Here is a 21,669-nt window from a genome sequence, read left to right on the forward strand (position 1 = left end):
GCATTTGTATGTACTTCAAATTATTTAAGATATATTTGAAATGAACATAAAAATAAAACGTAATCCCAAAGTTACCCAAATTATTTACAAAGTGTAGCCCCTATTGACCTTTGACCTGCAACCTGGTCTTTAATTTTTGCCTTTCAAGTTGTTCAAAATCAGTTTCTTATTCTTCTTCTTCTTCTTCCTTATAATAAATAGCTTAGTAAATACAGAACTTGAGCTTTGAATCTACAATATTATATATGTTAGTGAAATAAAACTACATTAAAAAATTATCGTTTTAATTAAGTGATTTGCAGACATTTCAAACGAATTGGAATTTCTCTTTAACATGCTAAAGGGTCTGTTTTGATAGTTTAGCAGACGCCATGCAGTCGTACATGCGTAGCTATCAAGTTCGAGTTTAACATTTCTTATTAATAGATTCTTCAGGTTATCATCATCATGAAGTTAATACCCTTTCAAGATGGCTATCGTTTACTCAGGAAGCCTTTGATGACAATTAGAAGGTATTTCAGTAAACATGTGGATGGTGCTGTTGGTGAGTACATGACCGCAGCTCAGCCTCTGGGTGACCGATGACCATGAATGATGACTTGTCTAGTAGCTTCTAGTATAATACTTTTTTAGTACTATACCTCAGTTATACTCAATGCAGTAAACCTTTGACGAGCGCGTATTGTACAAAAGTAGACATCCCGTATTTACTGCGTTGGACGCACTTGTCTCTGATTGGCTGCTGAGGCGATCTGCTGTTGCCGAGTGGAATTTGAATGAACTGTGCGCCGTATTAAAATAATAGCACGCAGAATGTTACGTATGTATTGTATGAACGGGGTTCATTCATATATTTTCATGACTAAACGATTGTTTATGCCCTAAAGCCCTCGGGCATAAACAATCGTTTAGTCATGAAAATATATGAATGACCCCCTAAATCATACAGACATGCAGATGTACATGATGAGTTGAGTGATTGGGGACCGTTCACAAACACTTGTAAGGGGGGGCCTGATGCAAAAAAATTTCATCGCGAAAAATTTTCGGGGCCCCTTTACAGACCTCAAAATTTCAGGGCCCCCTTTTGACATGAAAATTATGGGTCAACCCCATAGAAAAGCATTTCAATTTTCCCAGGAAAATTTGTGGTCATTGTTTTCAGGCCCCCCCCCCCCTTAGGAGGGTCAAAAATTTTCAAGGGAGCCCATGGCCGTACCAAACTTTTGTTGGTCGATAGTGTCACGGAAACTGAAAAAAGTAGTTGTCAACACAAATTTCAAAAGTTCGATGCATAACAGCATGAAACTGTAACAAGGTATGTCACCAAAAAATGGATTTGATAGTATGAATTCCAATCAAACAGTTGTAATTGACAATCCAGATGAACCTAATACAACATAGAGCATGTGTTGGTAAAAAAATATGGGGTCTTTGGGTGACAGGGGGGGGGTCTGATAAAATAGCCCTACAACAGGGGATCGAGCCCATGGCCGTACCAAACTTTTGTTGGTAGATAGTGTCACGGAAACTGAAAAAAGTAGTAATTTCAAAAGTTTGATGCATAGCAGCATGAAACTGTAACAAGGTATATCACCAAAAAATGGATTTGATTCCCCTCTCAGAAGTGAGAGGGACATACACAAGCGCACGATACTAACCTCCCACGACCTGATCTATGCACAAAACGAAGTTTGGGACCACAAGAAACCCCTGTACCACAGAAAAGGTTTTGGCACCCCGGGAGAACGGGATGACAACGCCCAGGTGTTGGTATCGCCCAACACTAACGAGATATCGCCTCACCAGCACACGCTTTCTTGCACTTCTCACGTGAGAACGTATGACTTTCTTGAGGGGTGGAAGGCATAAAACGCGGGAAGGGCTCAGGTCGTGGGAGGTAAGTATCGCGCCAGGTATGTCCCTCTCACTTCTGAGAGGGGAATACACTGCGCACCCTCTACTTACCTCCCACGACCTGATCTATGCACAGAATACCACTGAGAGCAAGGAGGTGGAAGAAAGTCGTGAGAGGTAAGGAGGGCACGCAGTGCCAACTCCGCTCAACCACAACAAAAAACCACCCAACCAAAGGCTCGCCTAACGTCCTCAACCCGATCCCTGGCGGCCTGCAAGCAGTGCTGAAGTACCTACAGCTGAACGACTTGCGGGACGCCCTCAAGGTAGGTCGACTGGAAGGTGGTGGGGCTCTTCCAGCCTGCTGCGCCGAGCACCTCCCTTAAGGACGCCCCAGAATGGAAGGCCCAAGAGGCCGCTTGGGAACGAGTGTTGTGACACCTGACTGTGACAGTGTCTGGGGACCCGTCATCCGTTCATGATGTTTTTGATGGGCGCAACGGATGACGGAGGCAACCCAATGGCAAATGGTGCTTTTGGTGGCCGGCCTAAGTAGCCTGGCCGATGTGATAAAAAGCTGCCTGATGCCCCTCCCCCCTGATCTGCTCGGTATGCTTTAGGTACGATCTAAGGGCCCTAACGGGGCATGACGGTTTCTCCGCAGGCCCCGCGACCAGGACCAGATCAGGGAGGAACACCTGGGTAGAGAAGGACATGATCTGGTTCTTAACCAAAAATCCGGTCCTAGGCAGAATAGAGCCAACCCCGTAGGTGAAGCGTAGATGGGGCTCGTCGATCGACAGAGCATGAATATCAGAGCAATGACGGCCGCAGGCCACTGCCACTAAGAACACTGTCTTTAGTGTCAGGTCCTGCAGCGAGAGATTCCCGAAGGGCTCAAAAATCTCAGCTAGATATCGCAACACCCACGGGAGGTCCCACTCCGAACCAGGAGTGGACTGGGCCTCTTCTCGAATATGCCCTTAATGAGGGCGGAGAGGGCTGGACCCGAGGAGATGGTCATGCCTCCCCAAAGCCGTGATGGACCGTGGCTATGACCGTCCTGTACGCTTGGGCGGTCCGAGACATACAACCGCCGTGGAAAACTTCTGTAAGGAAGTCCGCGCCCTAGTCTACAGGGGCAGAATGGGGGTCGATTTCTCGACCAGCGCACCTCCTGTCGAACCGGCAAAGTCGCGAGTCGTAAGACGCTCGAGTCGCCTGTCGCCTTGCCTTTGCGGGAGCGTGGCAGCTGACTCAGAAAATCCCGCCGCCTGATACGCCAGACAATGAGATGGAGGTTGTTGATCACTTCCATCTGACCTGCTGGCGTGGCGGAACGGACAGAAGATCCCTACGGCGAGGGAGGCTGACTGGCTCCCCCACTAGGAGGTCCAGGAGGCGGGGGAACCACCACTGCTTGGGCCAGAGAGGAGCGATTAGAAGGAGGAAACAGCCTGCAGTGTGGGCTACCTTCTCCAGCACCCGAGGAATCAGAGCAATGGGAGGAAAGGCGTAACCAATCACGCCCCCAGCTCTCCCGCATGGCGCCTCTGTTTATCGCCTGGGGGTCTTGACCCCAGGAGAAGTAGGTCTGAAGTTGATGGGTCCGCTGAGACGCAAACAGGTCGACATGCGGGCGATCTGGAAGATGGAACGGCAGACTGCTGGATGAAGATGCCAATCTTCTGACGCCCCCTCTGGGCTAAGCGCTGGAGGACTGAAGTCCCCTGGGGACAGTGAATCGCCAGGGTGTTGTCTACCCCGCCAGATGCTCCGCACGGAGGGAAAAATCCTCCGCTGACACCACAGGAGGAGGGACACCGTCTCCATGCAAAGGCTGAGACTTCTGGTGCCTTCCACCCTGTTGATGTAGGACACAACTGTCATACTGTCGCATCTGACCAAGATGAACAGGCCGTGAATCCGCCGGCCCAGCTGGCGGAGGGCGAGGAAAATGGCCCACAGCTCGAGGAGATTGATGTGTCTCCGAGGTTGAGTCCTCAACCGCCGCCTGGAGAGCCTGATGCCCTGAAAGTGGGCTCCCCACCCTGACTTGGATGCATCCGTGGTAAAGACGTGGGAAGGACGGGGTTTCGGGAATGGAACGCCTAACTGAACACTTGGCTGACCTATCCACCAGGAAAGGAAGGGGAAGAGATGCCGAAGGACCGGATTCCGGAGGCTCAAAGGATGGTGCCACGTTCGATACCGCTCGAGGAAGTACACCTGTATCTTCCTCGTGCGTAGCCGGCAGCCTGGAACCAGATCTATAAGGCTGGCCATCAGCCCTAGAAGGCGAAGCCACGACCGAGCCTGGACCGATGCTGCCTGCCTGATCTGCAGAGTGCAGAGCCGAACGTCGGCGATCCTAGAGCCTATAGGAGAAACCCGGCCCCTGGCGAAGTCCATAGTCGCCCCCAGGAACTGAGGCGACTTGGATGGGGAGCAGACTTCTGGTGGTTTATGATAAACCCCAGTGACTCGACCAGCCTGCACCCCCCCGAACATCCTGGCGCAGACACTGCGGAGATGGGGCTACCAACAACCAGTCGCCTAGGTAGACGAAGATCGTGATCCCCTTCCTCCGAGAAATCTGCCACCGACTTGACCAGTCGAGTGAATGTCCGGGGCCGTGGAGAGGTCAAAGGGAGGACCCCGAACTGAAAGGCGGTACCGTCGAACACGAAGCGAAGCCATTTCTGGTCTGACTCGCAGATTGGTACGTGGAGGTATGCATCTTTCAGATCTAGGATGACTCCATCCGGATCTCCATCCGGAAACGCGGGGCCTTGATGTAGGCATTCAGGGGCTTCAAGTTGAGGATTGGGCACCACTCTCCGGATTTCTTTGTGGTAAGGAAGAACGTGAAGTAGTGGCCTGAAAGGAAGGCCCTGGGAAGAGGTCTGATGGCTCTTTTGGTTGGGAGAGCTTCGATCTCCTCCACCAAGGCCTCCCTCTGTAAGGGATCCAGTGGAGACGGGGTGACTCGAATCCCCCGGAACCGAGGGGGGGGCGGAAGGTGAACTCGATCTGGTAGCCTAGGGACACTGTATCTAGGACCCATCGGTCTGCGGTCACCCCCGCCAAGCCCTGGCAAATGCCAGGAGACGACCGCCCACTGGGAGTGGATGGTCGGGTCCCGGAAGGGAGTCAGAACCGGCGTCCCCGACCACGCCCGCCATAGGCGGATGGGTCGCCACGACCGCACCGCTACTCTTGCCTCGCCTCCCTTGCTTGCCGAAAGCGTAAGGGATCCGAGCGGTTGACCGGTGGACCATGGCTGCCGCTGGGTCGCTTCTACCGCCCCTGGACGGACGGGAGGCCTTCCGACGGTCCAGCCGTGGAACCATTGAGGTCGACCGCACACGGGAGGACACCTGAGCAGCGCCACGCCTGGGCACTCAACCCGACCGCAACAGGTGCTGTCGAGGAGTGGCCGCTCGGGCGCGAGCCAGCCCATTACTCAGGGGGTGCCGGGCTGCACACCCACCTATGGCACTCGACCCGACGCCGAAGCGCCATGGAGCCTCCGTGAGGGTATGAGCAACCAGCTGCTGCTGTTGAGGCACCTGGATATAGGTCGGGTTGGCTGTCAGAATTTTAGGCCGAAACTGCTTGGGCGCTAATGTGGCCGATGCCTTTGGTTGGCTGGCCTCCTTAGCCGCCTTCCGTTTCGTACGCTCATCCTCGGCCAGCCTGGGCAAGGCCCCGCCGAATAGATCAGTACCAAACGGAACAGACCTCAGCTCTCTTTTATCAGAAAAGTTGAGCGCATTGGCAAACAAGGCTCGGCGCGCCAAGACAGAACGGGTCGAGATACGAGCGAAGTGCTCTGCCGAGAGATGATTGAGGTCTGCCAACACATGGACTGCCCTCAGTGTCGCCTCAGGAGACAAAGACATTTCCTTGTCCAGCAAGCTCCGTGCTAGATGAGCGCTGGCGAGCTGTTGGACATTGGAAATGCGGAGCCTGCCCCTGGCGAGAGACGCCAGTGACCGTAGCTCGTCGTCCCGGGCCCTCTCCCAGGGAGGCACCTTGTGGGGTGCCTTTGGTCCAGCCTGCCTGGGGCTCCCTCAACTCCTGAGGGGAGGGAGCCTCCGGCGACACTTGGTCCCCTTATCCCGCTCCATCTGGTGATAGGCCGCCTCCGGACAGAGGGGGTTTCTAAGAACGCCACATCCTCTGTAACGTGGGGGAACGCCTGTGCCAGCCACGAGAGGCGGTCTACCTCACCCTTATCCTGTAATGGACGTGGTGAGTGCTTTGATGTCACGTGATAAGGGGATGAAGGGCATTGACTGGGGGTTTATGGCTTAGTTGGCTTTGCCGCATACCCTAAGTCGGAAGCCAGTTGCGGGGGCGTCCGATAGGACGGCTGCGAGAAAAGGAGCCGAGACGTGGGCGTGGGAGCCTCTACCGCAACTGGTCCTCCTCGGAGCCCTGAGTCGGTGCTGGGAATGAGTAAGGGTCCCCCAGCCTCGACACTGATCATAACTCCACTGGTACCGTCTAGGTGGGGCCGGATCGAGCTGAGGAAGCCCTCCCCACCGAGTTGGCTCCTGAGTGGGGCCACGCCAGGACCGGCGGCCCGACCGCTTCTGCGGTCGAATGTAAGGAGAAAGCTTGAGTTTCTGCAGCGAACGCCGAGCCAGCTAAGCTCGGGGGAAGATGGGATCTGAGCCTGCGAGCCTGACGGAAGGAAGGACCGGGTCATACTTGCCGGCGGAGGAAACGACGAGGGGCCTGGGATCAAACGCGAGAGAGAGAGTAGGATCGACCCTGTTGGTCGGCCACGGTGAACGTGTCTGGCCAAGGTGCTTGGCTCTGCAAGGGGTTACCGACCGAGTAGGGTTGCTGGGGAGCTCCGAGAGAGACCGAGAAGGACGCTGAGTGACTGACAGGGTTGCGATGAACCCCAACGGGGATATCAGAACCCTCTCTGTCTGTCCTGGGGGAGTTGAAAAATCCCGAGAAGGCTCTACCTCTGTCTGAGAACCATCCTGAAAGCTAGCATCTATGCTAATCGCATCGGACTGTGGATCCGGGCCCGTTGAGGGCAAACCTGGACCCACTGGTCGGGTTACCGCCGAGGACACCTGACCGGGATCTTTGCCTAACAAACCAATAAGTTGGTTCATGCGGTATAACGCCGACGGGTCCGGAAGCGATGAGATGAGTGTTGACAGGGCCTCGGCCTGAGATGCCGAGCACTGACTGCTCTGGGATCTCGAATGCTCAACCATCGGGGAGCAGCTAGGACAGAGGAGAGATCCGATACCCGCTCTGGCCAGGAGCCGAGCGTAAGGAATCCGGGCGGCTGACCGGCGGCCCGTAGCTGCCACCGGCGGTCGCTCTACCGCCCTGGACGGACGGGAGGCCTTCCGACGGTCGAGCCATGGAACCATTGAGGTCGACCGCACACGGGGAGGACGCCTGAGCAGCACCCACGCCCGGGGCACTCAACCCGACCGCAACAGGTGCAGTCGAGGAGTGGCCCGGGCGCGAGCCAGGCCATTACTCAGGGGTGCCGGGCTGCACACCCACAGACGGCACTCGACCCGACGCCAGAAGCGCCAGGGAGGACGCTTGAGTAGCGCCCACGCCTGGGCACTCAACCCGACCGCAACAGGTGCAGTCGAGGAGTGTCCGCTCGGGCGTGAGCCAGGCCATTTCTCAGGGGTGCCGGGGCTGTACACCCACCTACGGCAATCGACCCGGACGCCAGAAGCGCCAGGGAGCCGTGAGGGCACGAGCCACCCAGCAACAGAGTGAGAGAGAGAGACCGCCTCTCTCATACCTGGTCTCCTGGAGCTACCTGCAATGGAGAAAGGATAAGAAAACACGTAAACTCCCTCTCGTCTCCGAAGAGACTGAAGGGAGGGAACCCCGGCGTAAGAGGAGAGGGATAAGCAAGAGGGCCAACCTACAATGGGGCCAGAGACTCCCCAAAGGGGAGGACCCCTCCTCAACCGCCAGAGAACCCAAAACATGAGAAAGCGCACAGGATCCAAAAAAGGGAACACAAGATCCCCTACTACTGAAAGGTGCGCATGGGAACAGTTTTGACATATGCCCCCGCACTATTAAGCGGGAAAAAAAACGCGAATTTTAAGCTTACTGCATATGTGCGAAGAAAATGAGTCAAAACACCGACTCACGAAAGCCAAAGTAGCCGGGACAGAAGGGGAAATCGCTAAGAAATAATCCCGCGACCTCCCTGTGGAATTACCAGGGGGAGCCGAGTGAGAACCTATGATTATTTTACTTGGGCGGTCTCACGTCGCCACAGAGACTACGAGAAACTAGCAAGAAAAAAACATCACAAATGGGGAAAAACCTTGCTAAAGTTACAGAAAATACCACCGAAGTGATAAAAGATACTTGCGTAACCGTTACTCGGAAATAAGCCTCACGCTGCTACGATATTTCTCAACAGAAATTGGAGCTCTTCAGAACACGCCCTTGTTGGTCGCAAGAAACGAATTGGTGAGGACGATATCTCGTTAGTGTTGGGCGATACCAACACCTGGGCGCTTGTCATCCCTGTTCTCCCGGGGTGCCAAAACCTTTTCTGTGGTACAGGGGTTTCTTGTGGTCCCAAACTTCGTTTTGTGCATAGATCAGGTCGTGGGAGGTAAGTAGAGGGTGCGCAGTGTATAGTATGAATTCCAATCAAACAGTTGTAATTGACAATCCAGATGAACCTAATACAACATAGAGCATGTGTTGGTAAAAAAATATGGGGTCTTTGGGTGACAGGGGGTCTGATAAAACAGCCCTACAACACCCACCCCCCCCTGGATACAGTACCTGTATAAATCCCTAATAAAGAAAAGTAAAGTAATTCAATGTAAAAGCTGGAACTAACAAAAGATATTTTTAATCTATTTTATATTGATATCATACAGGCTCTCTTCAGACAAAGACTTCACCTTCTGCTGTGGAACGTTGCCTTGGACAACCCTCACCATACACCCACACTCACCTACTTAAGCCAGGAGAAATAACTCCAGGCATCTCTCAGGATGAGTATAGAGATAGACGTAACCAGCTCATGGCAGCCATCAATAGGTCTGTAAGTGGGAGAAGTAGCAACCATGTGGTTGTGGTCCTTTCAAGTGGTACTATGTACATGGCAGATGATGTACCATATCCGCTCAGACAAAACAGTAACTTTCTTTATCTTTGTGGCTTCCAAGAACCAGATAGTGTCTTAGTACTTGAAAACATACATGGCAGAGACTTGCCAGAGCACAAATCCACTTTGTTTGTTCGAAACAGAGATCCTGATAGAGAACTTTGGGATGGCCCAAGATCAGGAATCGATGGTGCTTTGGAATATATCGGGGTTGATGAAGCCTATCCTGTGGGTGCTTTAAGCGAAGCATTACACAAGTATAGTCTACGGGATAACTTGGTTGTGTGGTACGATTTCTTTAGGACTACTGGTGTCCATGATGCATTTCATCAAGATGTGCTCAGTCATCTGATTATACCTTGCCGTAGTAAAGGTAGCATGATTAACATAATCGAAAAAACCATGCATTCCATACGTGTTATGAAATCAGCTGCCGAATGCAGATTGATGCGCAAATCAGTCTCGATTGCATCGCAAGCATTTGCCGAGGTGATGAAATTCTCCCGTCCAGGAATTAACGAATCCACTCTGTATGCCAAGATGGATTTTGAATGTCGCATTCGTGATGCAGAGTTCCTCGCTTATCCACCTGTAGTGGCTGGCGGTGACCGTGCCAATACCCTTCACTACATCGCTAATAATCAACTTATTCATGATGGTGAGATGGTATTAATGGATGCTGGTTGTGAATATCATGGCTATGCGAGTGACATCACAAGAACTTGGCCAGTCAATGGCAAATTCAGCGATGCACAAGCAGAGTTATATGGTGCAGTACTTGATGTCCAGGAGGCTTGTATTGACAGGTGCAATATAGGTGTCACTTTGGACCAGATCTATTCCTTTATGCTGACAGAACTTGGCAAGAGACTACAGCATCTTGGCATTGTTAGTCCTAAGCTATCCAACATTGAACTGTATAAGGTATGTATACTGCACCAAAGAAGTATCCTCACACTTGGAAAAATAATCACAATTTCAAAACTGAACCATATTGGAATAAATTTGTTTTTTTATTAGATGCACTATCTAATCCGGCACATTATGACACCCCATTGAATCCAATGTGACTTAAAGAAGCAAAGTTACAAGCATTGATTATACGAAGGTCCAGTTTTAAAAGTGACAAAGTGACCTATTCAAAACTCAACGGACTAGACATCTGGTTTGAGAGTGGTGCGAATTAATGCACCTTAGTGTGAAAGTGCCAGCCCTACACCTATATCCATTTCATATTGAAGTGCCCCCCCCCCGGATTTATGCGTGCCTTTAATTTAAAACAAAAGGAACAAAAGAAAACTGAAACAAATACTGACAAATAAAATGAAAGTTATGAAAAGTACAGAGAAGTAAAACTTCTTTATATAAAGCTTCATTGAAGAAACTGTGTGTCTCTTTGTTGCGCTTGTTGGAATCTTTTTGCGCCTTGTTGTATAGGCCAGTTTGTCACTTTCAGCAGCAGATCTAGGCCTTGTCATCAGCGCACCTAAGACAGAATATATGACTGCAAACTGTAACGCCCAAGCAGCACTTGAAGTCTATGGTAGTACCATCAACCATGTCACAGAATTTAAGTACTTGGGTTCCAAGATGGGCTCTAGTGCTGGAGACCTAAAAAGAAGAAAAGCACTAGCCTGGGCAGCTTTCTGGAAACTGGAACGCCTTTTGGAGAAGCCCTTCCTGCCAATCGAAACAAATATCAAGCTGTTTGAGACAACTTGTGTTACTGTCTTTCTGTACGGGTGTGAGTCATGGGTAATCACCAAGGACATGGAAAACAAAATCAATGCCTTTGCAACATCTTGCTACAGAGTCATGTTTTAAACATCAAGCGTGTGGATCGGATTCCAAATGAAACCATCTACAATCTGACCAACACCACTCCACTGGTTGCCAGAGTCAAGATTCATCAACTCAAATTTCTCGGCCATATACTGCGCCTTGAAGACGACGAGCCTGTGAAAGAATATGCCCTTTATATTCCACCACATGGGAGGGGAAACCGGGACGACCGCGCACACTGTACTTACTGTATGTCCAGCACCTCCTGGGAGATACTGAAGGGATGTTGCAGCCAAACAAAATTGTTTTGCTTGCCCAAGATCGCAATAGTTGGAGAAAGCTTGTAGTCGCCTGCTCCGCAGCCGACTGATGATGATGATGATGATGTCACTTTTAAAACTGGACTTTCATCCATTCAATTGCTTGTAACTTTACTTCTTGATGTCACCTTGGATTCAATGTGGTGTCATAATGTGCAGGATTAGATAGTGCATCTATTACAAAAACAAATTTATTCCAATATGGTTCAGTTTTGAAATTGTGATTATTTTTTCCAGTGTAAGGATACATTCTTGGTGCAGTATGTAGGTAACAGTACATGTAGGGATATTTTTAGTTCCTCAGCCCCCCCACTCCCCATTTTAGATCATTGAGCATCCGACGAACAAAATTTGGGGTCAGCCATTTACAATGTAGTGTCTGCAAATAATATTCCTGGTATGCCCCTGGTAGGTAATGATGAATCCTTCACAGATGAGGACATGTTATGCAGGGGTGACGCTAGAGGGGGGGGGTAATGGGGGTGTGACACCCCAATACACAATTTTGTCGGCAAAAATTGACTGTTGTCGTCAAAACCATATGATTGTCGGCAAATGTAGTCAAAGCTATGTGATTGTCGGCAAATTGCATAAGAGTCATATACAGGAGCAGTAAATTGTAATTTGGACAAAAAAATGTGTCCTTGGCACCAACCTTAGGGGCAAACAAATTGACCAATTCAGCATCGATTCTGTTCCAAGCGGGGGAAGTTAAAATATTTGTGCACTTCGCATGCATTTCAGCAGGAAATCATTTGCAAGTTCTTCAACTTCATTGTAACCAAAATTAATTATTCCAGGGATGGGTGCCATTATGTATCCTTAGCCCTGGGCGCCACAACCCCTACATGTATGTATGCCAGGCTGTGCAAAAGGTTTCTTGTATTGGGTGCCCCAACCAAAAATTGTCAGTATTGCCACAAAATTTGCAGATTTAGTCATTTACCAAGCTGTTTCCAAAACGTGGGGTGTCAAAGTTGGTATAAAATAATTAGTTCTTCTCCTCAAAGTGAATTGAAGTAGGCCTATTGACTTTCTTTACTGAAAAAAAAATGTTAAATGATGTTGACATTTTCATCATAAAAAATGATTTTGGCAGCCTGAATAAGGCAAATTTCTAATTAATTTACATCCCAAAAATTCATTCAAATTGAAATTCTCGCAGAGCACACAATTTCTTAAAAAGTAATAACTCTGTTTGTCATTTATTGCTAGCCTGTACGTGTTTCATGAAACGGCAACAAAATCTAAACTTATTTCTTTTTTTTATTTTATTTTTGTCTCGCCTGATAAGGCAGGAGACTATATAATCACTTTTCCGTATGTATGTCTGTGTGGGGGTGGGGGGGTGTGTGTGTATGTGACAAATTTGGTTACAGTTTTGGTTAAAGTTTGCCTTCCGCCTATTTTCTTGGAGACTAGGAGTCGCATCGTTCCTCAAACTTGGTGGGTGGGTGCATCTTGACCCGAGACAGAACCGGTTTGTATTGGTTAGTGGGTCAAGGTCACTGAGGTCATCTAGGGGTCATCTGAGGTCAAATTAGTAAAACTGTCGATGGGCATGAAACTTGGTGGGTACAGTCAACATTTAAAGCCAAATTTTTGGAAGGTCATTTTGAGGTCACCAGGGGTCATCTGAGGTCAAATAAGTACAAACTGTCGTTTGGGCATGAAACTTGGTGGGTACAGTCAACATTTAAAGCCAAATTTTTGGAAGGTCATTTCAGGGTCACCAGGGGTCATCTGAGGTCAAATTAGTAAAACTGTTGCATGGGCATGAAACTTGGTGGGTACAGTCAACATTTCAAGCCAAATTTTTGGAAGGTCATTTCGGGGCCACCAGGGGTCATCTGAGGTAAAATTAGTCATTTCGGGGTCGTCAGAGGTCAAATTAGTAAAAACTGTTGGATGGGCATGAAACTTGGTGGGTACAGTCAACATTTAAAGCCAAATTTTCGGAAGGTCATATCGAGGTCACCAGGGGTCATCTGAGGTCAAATTAGTAAAAACTGTCAGATGGGCATGAAACTTGGTGGATGCAACATTTAAAGCCAAATTTTTGGAAGGTCATTTCAGGGTCACCAGGGGTCATCTGAGGTCAAATTAGTAAAACTGTCGATGGGCATGAAACTTGGTGGGTACAGTCAACATTTAAAGCCAAATTTTGAAAGGTCATTTCGAGGCCACCAGGGGTCATCTGAGGTCAAATTAGTAAAAACTGTCGTATGGGCATGAAACTTAGTGGGTACAGTCAACATTTAGAGCCAAATTTTTGGAAGGTCATTTTAGGGTCACCAGGGGTCATCTGAGGTCATATTAGTAAAAACTGTTACATGGGCATGAAACTTGGTGGGTACAGTCACCATCAGCCAGATAATCGTGCCCAGCCGATAACCGCCAAATTCATTTACCACTACCCAAAGTAATCACAAAAGCAGGCAGTCACAAAAGCAGGCGAGACTCGTGGTTCGAGAACAGCCTTGTTTTATATATTTATAAGTTAGAACATCAAAAAAGAAGAAAAAACACGATGCATACTGCAAAAATGAGAAATTTCGACACTACAAAATTGTCGGACTCCTTCATGAAAAGTGGTCCCTTAGTAAATTTTTCTTTTTAATTTGGACCTTCTTTGAAATTTTTACTCAAAAAGTGCACCACCCACAGCTACCCCCCATTTTTGTTTGGTGAATTTGAGCCCTCGCCCCATACAGGCTCCCCCCCCCTGCAAAAATCCCAGCTATGCCACTGTGTTGCTGGCAAGTATCTAGAGGGACTTTAGCAATTATACTTACTGTGCTGAATACAAGGGCAAATTTGTTTTGGTTCTCACAAGGGAATCATTGTGAGGATCAGTCAGGACTGATTTTATCTTGCAACTTATCATTCACTCATCACCAATTCACCATTACATACATGTAAAAATTCAAGTTAAATTTAAATAGGTATAATACTCGTCCCACACATCGTGCACACCATGTAAAGAATTATTTTGTATAGGCAGTAAACGAACCAATAGAAATTTGACTTGCATTAAACCATGTGTCTTTATAAACTGCCCGCCGGCTACTCAGAGTAGCTGCTGTACAAAATAAGCTGAACTTATACTTGTGCTCGGTGAGCGATTGCTAAAACCAATCATTAAAAACCAATTGTTTATAGCTCAGCGATGTCATTAATTCAGCTATCAGTTGTCTTTCAAAATATCCAGAGTTTTTCGGATCTAGAGGTAGATGCACACCATGTAAAGAATTATTTTGTATAGGCAGTAAACGAACCAATAGAAATTTGACTTGCATCAAACCATGTGTCTTTATAAACTGCCCGCCGGCTACTCAGAGTAGCTGCTGCTACAAAATAAGCTGAACTTAACCAATCATTAAAAACCAATTGTTTATAGCTCAGCGATGTCATTAATTCAGCTATCAGTTGTCTTTCAAAATATCCAGAGTTTTTCGGAACTAGAGATAGATGCCGTTGGTGGCGTCTGGCCAGATGAAGGGGGCTATACCCGGCTACCTGTAAATGTATAGACCCGTGACGTCCAGGCTAAATCCTATTGTTGAACGTTGAGTGTCTCACTGTCTGTATATATTCTTTTGATATTCAATGTATGATTATATCTCAAATCCTTGAATATATCCCATTATTTTTGGTATTTGTTAAAACCTACATGTATTACTTGACTTGCAGTTGAATATATGTGTTGAAAGAATATTATGGTGAACTTCCATTATACGCTTTGAACTTCAATTATGCGCTTTGAAAACAAAAAATGGCAAAAATCTGTTCATTGAAGATGCAGCGTTCAAATAGGGCGGTCAGCCGCCATTGGCCTGTAACTTTTGGCCTGGCCGGTAACTTTTCTGACTGGCAGTCTAGTTGCCGGCCCGGCTGGCCGGTAACTTTTTAAAGGTCAAAGTTTTAGTTTTTTAAATGTTCAAGCACATGATTCATGAATGCACTGTACTGTCATTATTTATTAAACCACCAAGGAAGCACGGTATACAATTAATTTAATTTTGATCAAAAAAAATTGTGATCTTGCCAGAAACATATCAATGGCGGCTTCGACCAGCGGGATTGCTTTTTGCAAAATATCGACCCGTTATACATGTAGACATGATAGATTTAAGGGGCATGTCCCTGTATACCTTATGCATGAGTACCGGGAGGGGGGGGGGTTACGATGGACGTGCTGGCAGCAGTTGCCACTTTAGTAATACAAACTTACAGCTGGGACAAATTCCCAAAAACTGGGGTAAAACTATACACATAGTAATATATACGTCCTTAGTTACCTGTTCAGAATTAAAACAAATATGTGATGCGATCAAGACAAATCAGTCCGAACTCGACTATAAAATGTATAATTATAATTTGCAGTTCATTTTAAAAACTTGTTGTAACTTGTCATTGACGGAAATTTATGTTGATGTTTCCCAGCTTAATTTCCCGTTTAGAAGCTCTAAAAAGTTTTGGCCGGCAACTTTTCAACCGGGCCTGTAACTTTACAGAGTTACAGGCCCGGCTGGCCTGTAACTTTTTGAGGCATATTTCTATGTAACACTATGAAGATGTGTAATTAGCTTGCACATAATCGTGAAAATGAGTCATTTCAGTTGATGGATGGCAACGCTGCATTCGTAGTGGGAAAGAAACATATCTTTTATCATACAGGTGGTGTGCTTAGCTTGAGTCGCTCAGCCTATCTCAAACAAAATCGCCATGAGTGACTGTTCGCCCTACCATTATGGCAATTTCTGACACGCAGATATACATACACATGTACAATGTAAGGATGGTGACACTGTTTCCCAGTCTCACTGAATTTGAACACTTGGATTAACTCAATTGTATTTTTATTATTGTTGATACAGGCGGCTACCCGTTACTGTCCGCATCACATAGGTCACTACCTAGGAATGGATGTCCATGACACACCACGTGTTTCACGTAGTGATCAGTTACAACCAGGGATGATTGTGACTATAGAGCCAGGTGAGAAAAATACCTCAAATAAAGAAAGTCTGCAGTTATGTAACCCGTCCTACACCAAAACCTCATCTTGTTATATGACCATTTGATTGACTGATAAGCAACTTTTTAATTTGCAACTTTTGAAAATGCATCAACTTTCATATACGGTCATTTTCACGGTAAAGGGTGTAACTTTGGATTTTTAACATTTTGATCCGTAGTTTTCTAATAAAGCCACAGAATTCCATGATTTTTGGCCACATAAGTCATCTAGTTAGCAGCTACCTTGGGTAGCATAATCATCTTCGGGAGGTACTGCGTTCAGTTTTAGCAGGCTTAAATGTACCTAATATTGCCATTTTGAAAAACTGTAAAAAACAGTAACATTTTTGTAAAACCCTGTGTTTTCTTCAGTTAGTTCATGGATAATTTTTCTTATCCTGAAAGTACGGTCATATGTTCAGTAAACACTGCCACATTAGATTTAATTGTGAACAGCCCTGTATTTTTGAGAACCGGACTTCGATATTTGTCGCTTCGAGGCTTCATTTTCCGTTAACAATTGTTAACAAACTTTGTGGGTATAGCTTTGGTTCATAATTCTTGGTTATTTCTTCACTTCTTCTTGATTCATAACAGTTGATATCTTAACTTGAAATGGGTAACAAAAATTAGTTGATTTGCAAGCTTTTTAAAATTTTTATAAAATCTTGACTTCAAAGAGCCGATTTTCAGTTAACTTTTATGAAGCCTCCGAAACAAACTGTTCAGCAAGCTTGGGCAAATATAAATAAAAGAGCTCATCCAATCTATTTATCAAAATGTAGCAAAGTAGATCCTCAAGTCACTTGTTTTTAAATCATGGAGATATATATCACCGTTTGAAAATGGGACCCAATACAAACTTTCCGTTAACAATTGAAGCCTCCGAAACAAATGAAGCCTCCGAAACAACAGTAAACTTAATTATCATCTATGCATATCTAAATTGGTATGTTCCATATTGATATCTGCATTGTAATTGTTGCATGATATGTGCAGAATGTCATAAATTTAAAAAAAATTGATATTATGGTTAATGCTTGAAAAATATACTGATATCCAAGAAAGCCCGTTTCGGAGGCTTCACATGCAAATAACACCATACTTAACAAATGGGTGAAAAAATTATCATGTTATAAATCTGCAATATCTGCCGCATAGAATCATTGATTCAATACACACAAGAAAATAAAAGCTTAGATGATCCCAACAGTGTTGTTTTCAAAAAAACTACTTCTGCCATGTTTAACCATTGTAAACATGAAGCCTAAAAAAAAAAAAAAATGACTTGCTGTGATAATTTAATTTTTGTCACAACTGAAATTCAATACTTAGAAGCAAAGCATGAAAATTGGTAATTGTGATATTTTTTACCTATTTTTTCATGTCAACTTGTAGTAGTTAGCCAAATATTTTACTTTTATGATCACCTGTGTTGTTAACTGAAGCCTCCGAAACACAAATCGCTTGAATTGCCAATTCTAAAAATAACTCCAATTTCTGTGAAACTTGGCTGGGAGGTTCCTTTCATCAAGTAGTATTTGTACATGAAGTTAGACATTTAAATTATTTTAGGAACCCAATTAAAACTTAAAAAATATGTTTAAGGTTGGGAAATTTCCATTGCAAATGACCCTTGATGTTAAAAATTTTCAAAATTGCAATTACAAACATAGCAAAACATGGTATAAAATTTAACTTATATCTGTTGACTTACTTTGGAATGGGATTTCACATGTATTCCAGCTTTCATGTCATAATTTTCTGAGCTTATGTAAAATACATTTTTTCTTAGATTTTAACCAAAATGATATGGAAATGTAAAATTTTTTATCAGAAATCAAAAGGTTTAAGCCTTGAAACACTATTTTACTGGAATTTAAGTTGCTTCTATGCATGATTACAGTAAACAGAAACATATTTAAGTGGTTTGAAATTTTGACCCTAAAAATCAAAAGTTACACCCTTTACCGTGAAAATGACCATACTGTATCAATCTTTGTCAATTTAGAGTGTTTGGTAGTAAATTTGGTATCAAATTGGAGCTAACTGACAAGATGCTACATACGACTTTATCAATCAAATTGTCATAACATAAGCTGGTTTTGGTGTAGGGCGGGTTAACTTTCTTTATTTGAGGTGTTTATAGCAGGCATCCAGGGGAGCAACTTGAAAATAACCACCTACGAATACCAATATCCCAACCCTTAACTATAGTAGAAATTCCAATTGAATGAACGCAGCTTTCAACAGCTGTACTTGGTCCAACCGCGGTCGATATCACGTATTTCAAACTACAACGCTAACGCACAACCTTGATACAATGATAACCAAACACGAGTGCGTTGGCATGGTTGGATTCGCTTCTGCGTTACTCACGCACAGTCGCACACGCTGGTGTACATCGCGCAGTGTACGCAAAAAAAAGTCTGAAAGCTGCGTTCATTCAATTGGAATTCCCACTATAATTCTAACCCTGAAACATTCATATTATGTGACTAATTCTCACCATTCATAATATGATATGCGCTGTCAGCGGTTGCTCTTGCCAGTCCAATTTTTGAGCTCCAGGGTCGATATTGCCTTTATAACCACCATTGGATTTTCATACAAGTGTGATAATAATAATGTTAAAAACAGTTTCACAAAGGATTCTGTGAGATAGAATATATGGATCTACTATAATTGTAAAATTGCTGTTTTAGTGTGCATTCGCATGTAACATCATTATGACATGTAAACACACAATGACATATGTTCCTGTGTTGTATTCGTATTACACGGACCAGCTAGCTACATACACTTTGTGTAAATATCATTAGATTTACACATTTTATTTCGAGGACTTAAATTAAAAAATATCAGTTTTTGATTGCCATAAAATTTGTATTATTTTCGTGAATTTCAAAAAATCAAAATATTTGATATCAGAAGGACATTCCTCATATTCAGAATGCAATTCACTATGTATGATGTGATCTCATGTCCCACAATACTGTGCAAACGTTGCTATCCGATCCCTTAAGGTTGGTCTGAATTATGAAAACTTTCGGGCCTCATAACTGCTAAATTATTAGTCTAAAGAATATAAAAGTATACATTTTAGAATGGAAATGACTTGATGAATTCATCTGTGAGGTCCAATTTGGGCCAAAATGCTCAGTTTTGGATAAAATCCAAAAAAACAGGGTTTTTGGCCCAAATTTTTTCAGTAACGTATAAAAAAAATTGTTTGGCCAAAAAAATTTTTTATTAATTTTTAAAAACTAGATAAAAATATCTAGGGACGGTTTTTTCATTTTTTTGAATTTTGACCAACTTCACCAAAAATATTTGAAATTTGGGCAGAATTTTTGGTGCAGAATTTTTTTTGTTACGATGCACGAAAAAGAAGTGGGCCAAAAACCATTATTTTTGGGATTTTGGGCCAAAAATGGCATTTTGGCCCAAATTTGACCTCACAGATGAACTTATCAAGTCTTTGCCATTCTAAATATGTATACTTTTATATACTTTAAACCAACAATTTAGAAGTTATGAGGCCCGAAAGTTTCCATAATTCCAGGGTTCAGACCAACCTTAACGGTCCTCGATCTAATACCTATAATAGGCCTTTGATGTCGTTTAAAGGGCAGGTCTATTGCAAAAACAAGTTTATCTCTATTCGAAGAGAATAATTATTACATTACAAGTTGACACTTGTTGCAATTTTTGTGTGCGTATTTCTCCTGAAAAAGGAGAAATTGTGTGGGTAAAGTTCAGCCTCAGACGTGTTCTTCCCCGCTTGAAGCGTATGTGTTCTCCCCGCTTGGCTGATGACGAGGTAAATGAAGCGGGCATTATATCACGCTCTCATCATACAATCACAATCACTTTGACAAGTTTGACATTAGCAACAAAGAGTTGTACTATCACTTACCATAACAATGCTGCATAACAATATGCACACTATTGTTCTCATTTCGGGAACAAAGCAAGCACACTATTGTTATTATGTGTTTGTTTTGTAATATTTCATCCAACTGAAACTATAGCATTGCAATATACAGGGAAATCAGATACATGAGTTTGTGGACTTACATGTAACACGGTTTATATGCTAGTCTTACATGAAATTCGAAGGTCAAATTATGTATTTATTTTTTAGGCCTAATATTTTTCATGATATTGATATACATATGAATCTGTGAACAACAACAGTATACGTTCTGTCCATTGAGAGCGTTTATAGTCCCTTTTCTCAAAGCGGGCACATCTCATTTCATGACGCCACCGTTTTTCTAGGCCAAATCTGTCTCGCTCAAGGAACTCACCGCTTAAGTTGGTTTTTATGAATATCAATTTTAAATGTCTTATTTTCTCAAAAAAGGAGTCATTTTCATTGTCCTCATAATATTAGCTTGCCAATGATATGATGTTGTTTTCGCAATAGACCTGCCCTTTAAGTGGTTCACATTTATGTGACAAATTGCCAATTCGAATGAAAAGTTCCTCTTTTTTGTAAAAACGTTGAAAAGCAGCCCTTAAATCACAAAAGGTCCGCTTTTATTTGAGCCGATCGCACCTCAATAAATCCTGGCTACGGGCCTGTGTCTCCCTTCCGTCCCGACTTTTTTGTCTCTACTCTTGTGTTCTTTTTCTAGTCTTTCCGCCTCTCCCTCTCTCTCTTTCTCCCTCGCCTCCCCCTCACTTGTTCAGTCTGTCAGTCTCAAATATCTCCCCCTCCCATTTTGTAAAATTTATTGTTTTGATCAATGCCTGATAAAAATCAGCTCCGCAAAAATAAACATTTAGAATAAACTCCAGTCTCGCATATGGGCCCAATTATCAGATTAGCAAATTGCCATTGATACGAATGAATAGAATCTTCACACCAATTCAATTCTTTTGTATTGCATTTCAATATAACATGATGACCAAATCGCCACTTGCACGCCTCATTGGGAGATATTTGGCTATTTCAGATGCTCGTTTCATCGCCAATATGAAAGACTTTTGCTTATAACTTGGCAACATGGTCAGTATATATTTCAATGCTAGGCTATTTTCACAAGCCACTCCCACCTAGGTGGAAGTGCCTATACACCAAACGCAAGTCAATTAATTGAAGCAACACATAACTTACAACTTTTCTCGAACTTAGCACCAACCCTCTCATCTCACGTTTTCACCTTTTCGTTCAACTTTTCAGTGGGCAACAAAAGACTACTGTCTGTTCAATTAGCTTAGATTCTTGAATTTTTAAGATATTTGAAAAAATAAAAAATTGTGGCCAAAGTCATCAAAGAAAAGTGTTAGCACAGCCTTAGACCTAACGTGATTTATACTTTTCAAATTCCCAAAGTTCAATTTAAAACCCCATTTCTTTTCAATTTTGCCTCATTTGGGGCAGTTATTTGGGTCCACCGAAAGGGTTCGCGACCTTTTTACAAATCGAGTGGGCGGTCCATTCTCAACTTAGGGCATTGACCCTATCCAATTTAGCAAAACAATCTGTCCACCAATCTGTCCTGCCATTTCAATTGTTATACCGTTCCGGTTATTGGA

The 21,669-nt window shown here is 44.5% G+C and overlaps 1 protein-coding gene across 2 annotated transcripts in view; it reads left to right on the plus strand.

The window, feature by feature from the left end:
- The first annotated feature begins 368 nt into the window (after positions 1-368).
- Positions 369-21,669, plus strand: part of LOC140160864 (xaa-Pro aminopeptidase 3-like) — a 122,977-nt gene continuing 101,676 nt past the window's right edge. For both annotated transcript variants that reach the window (XR_011860023.1, XM_072184187.1), the window contains exons 1-3: positions 369-544; positions 8,769-9,922; positions 15,981-16,101. Coding sequence is in view for 1 of the 2 variants with exons in the window: in XM_072184187.1 (XP_072040288.1) it covers positions 448-544; positions 8,769-9,922; positions 15,981-16,101 (1,372 nt within the window). In the remaining variant the exon portion in view is untranslated. The remainder of the gene's footprint in view (positions 545-8,768; positions 9,923-15,980; positions 16,102-21,669) is intronic.

Source organism: Amphiura filiformis, chromosome 9, assembly GCF_039555335.1.
Source record: "Amphiura filiformis chromosome 9, Afil_fr2py, whole genome shotgun sequence".
Classification (NCBI taxonomy): domain Eukaryota; kingdom Metazoa; phylum Echinodermata; class Ophiuroidea; order Amphilepidida; family Amphiuridae; genus Amphiura; species Amphiura filiformis.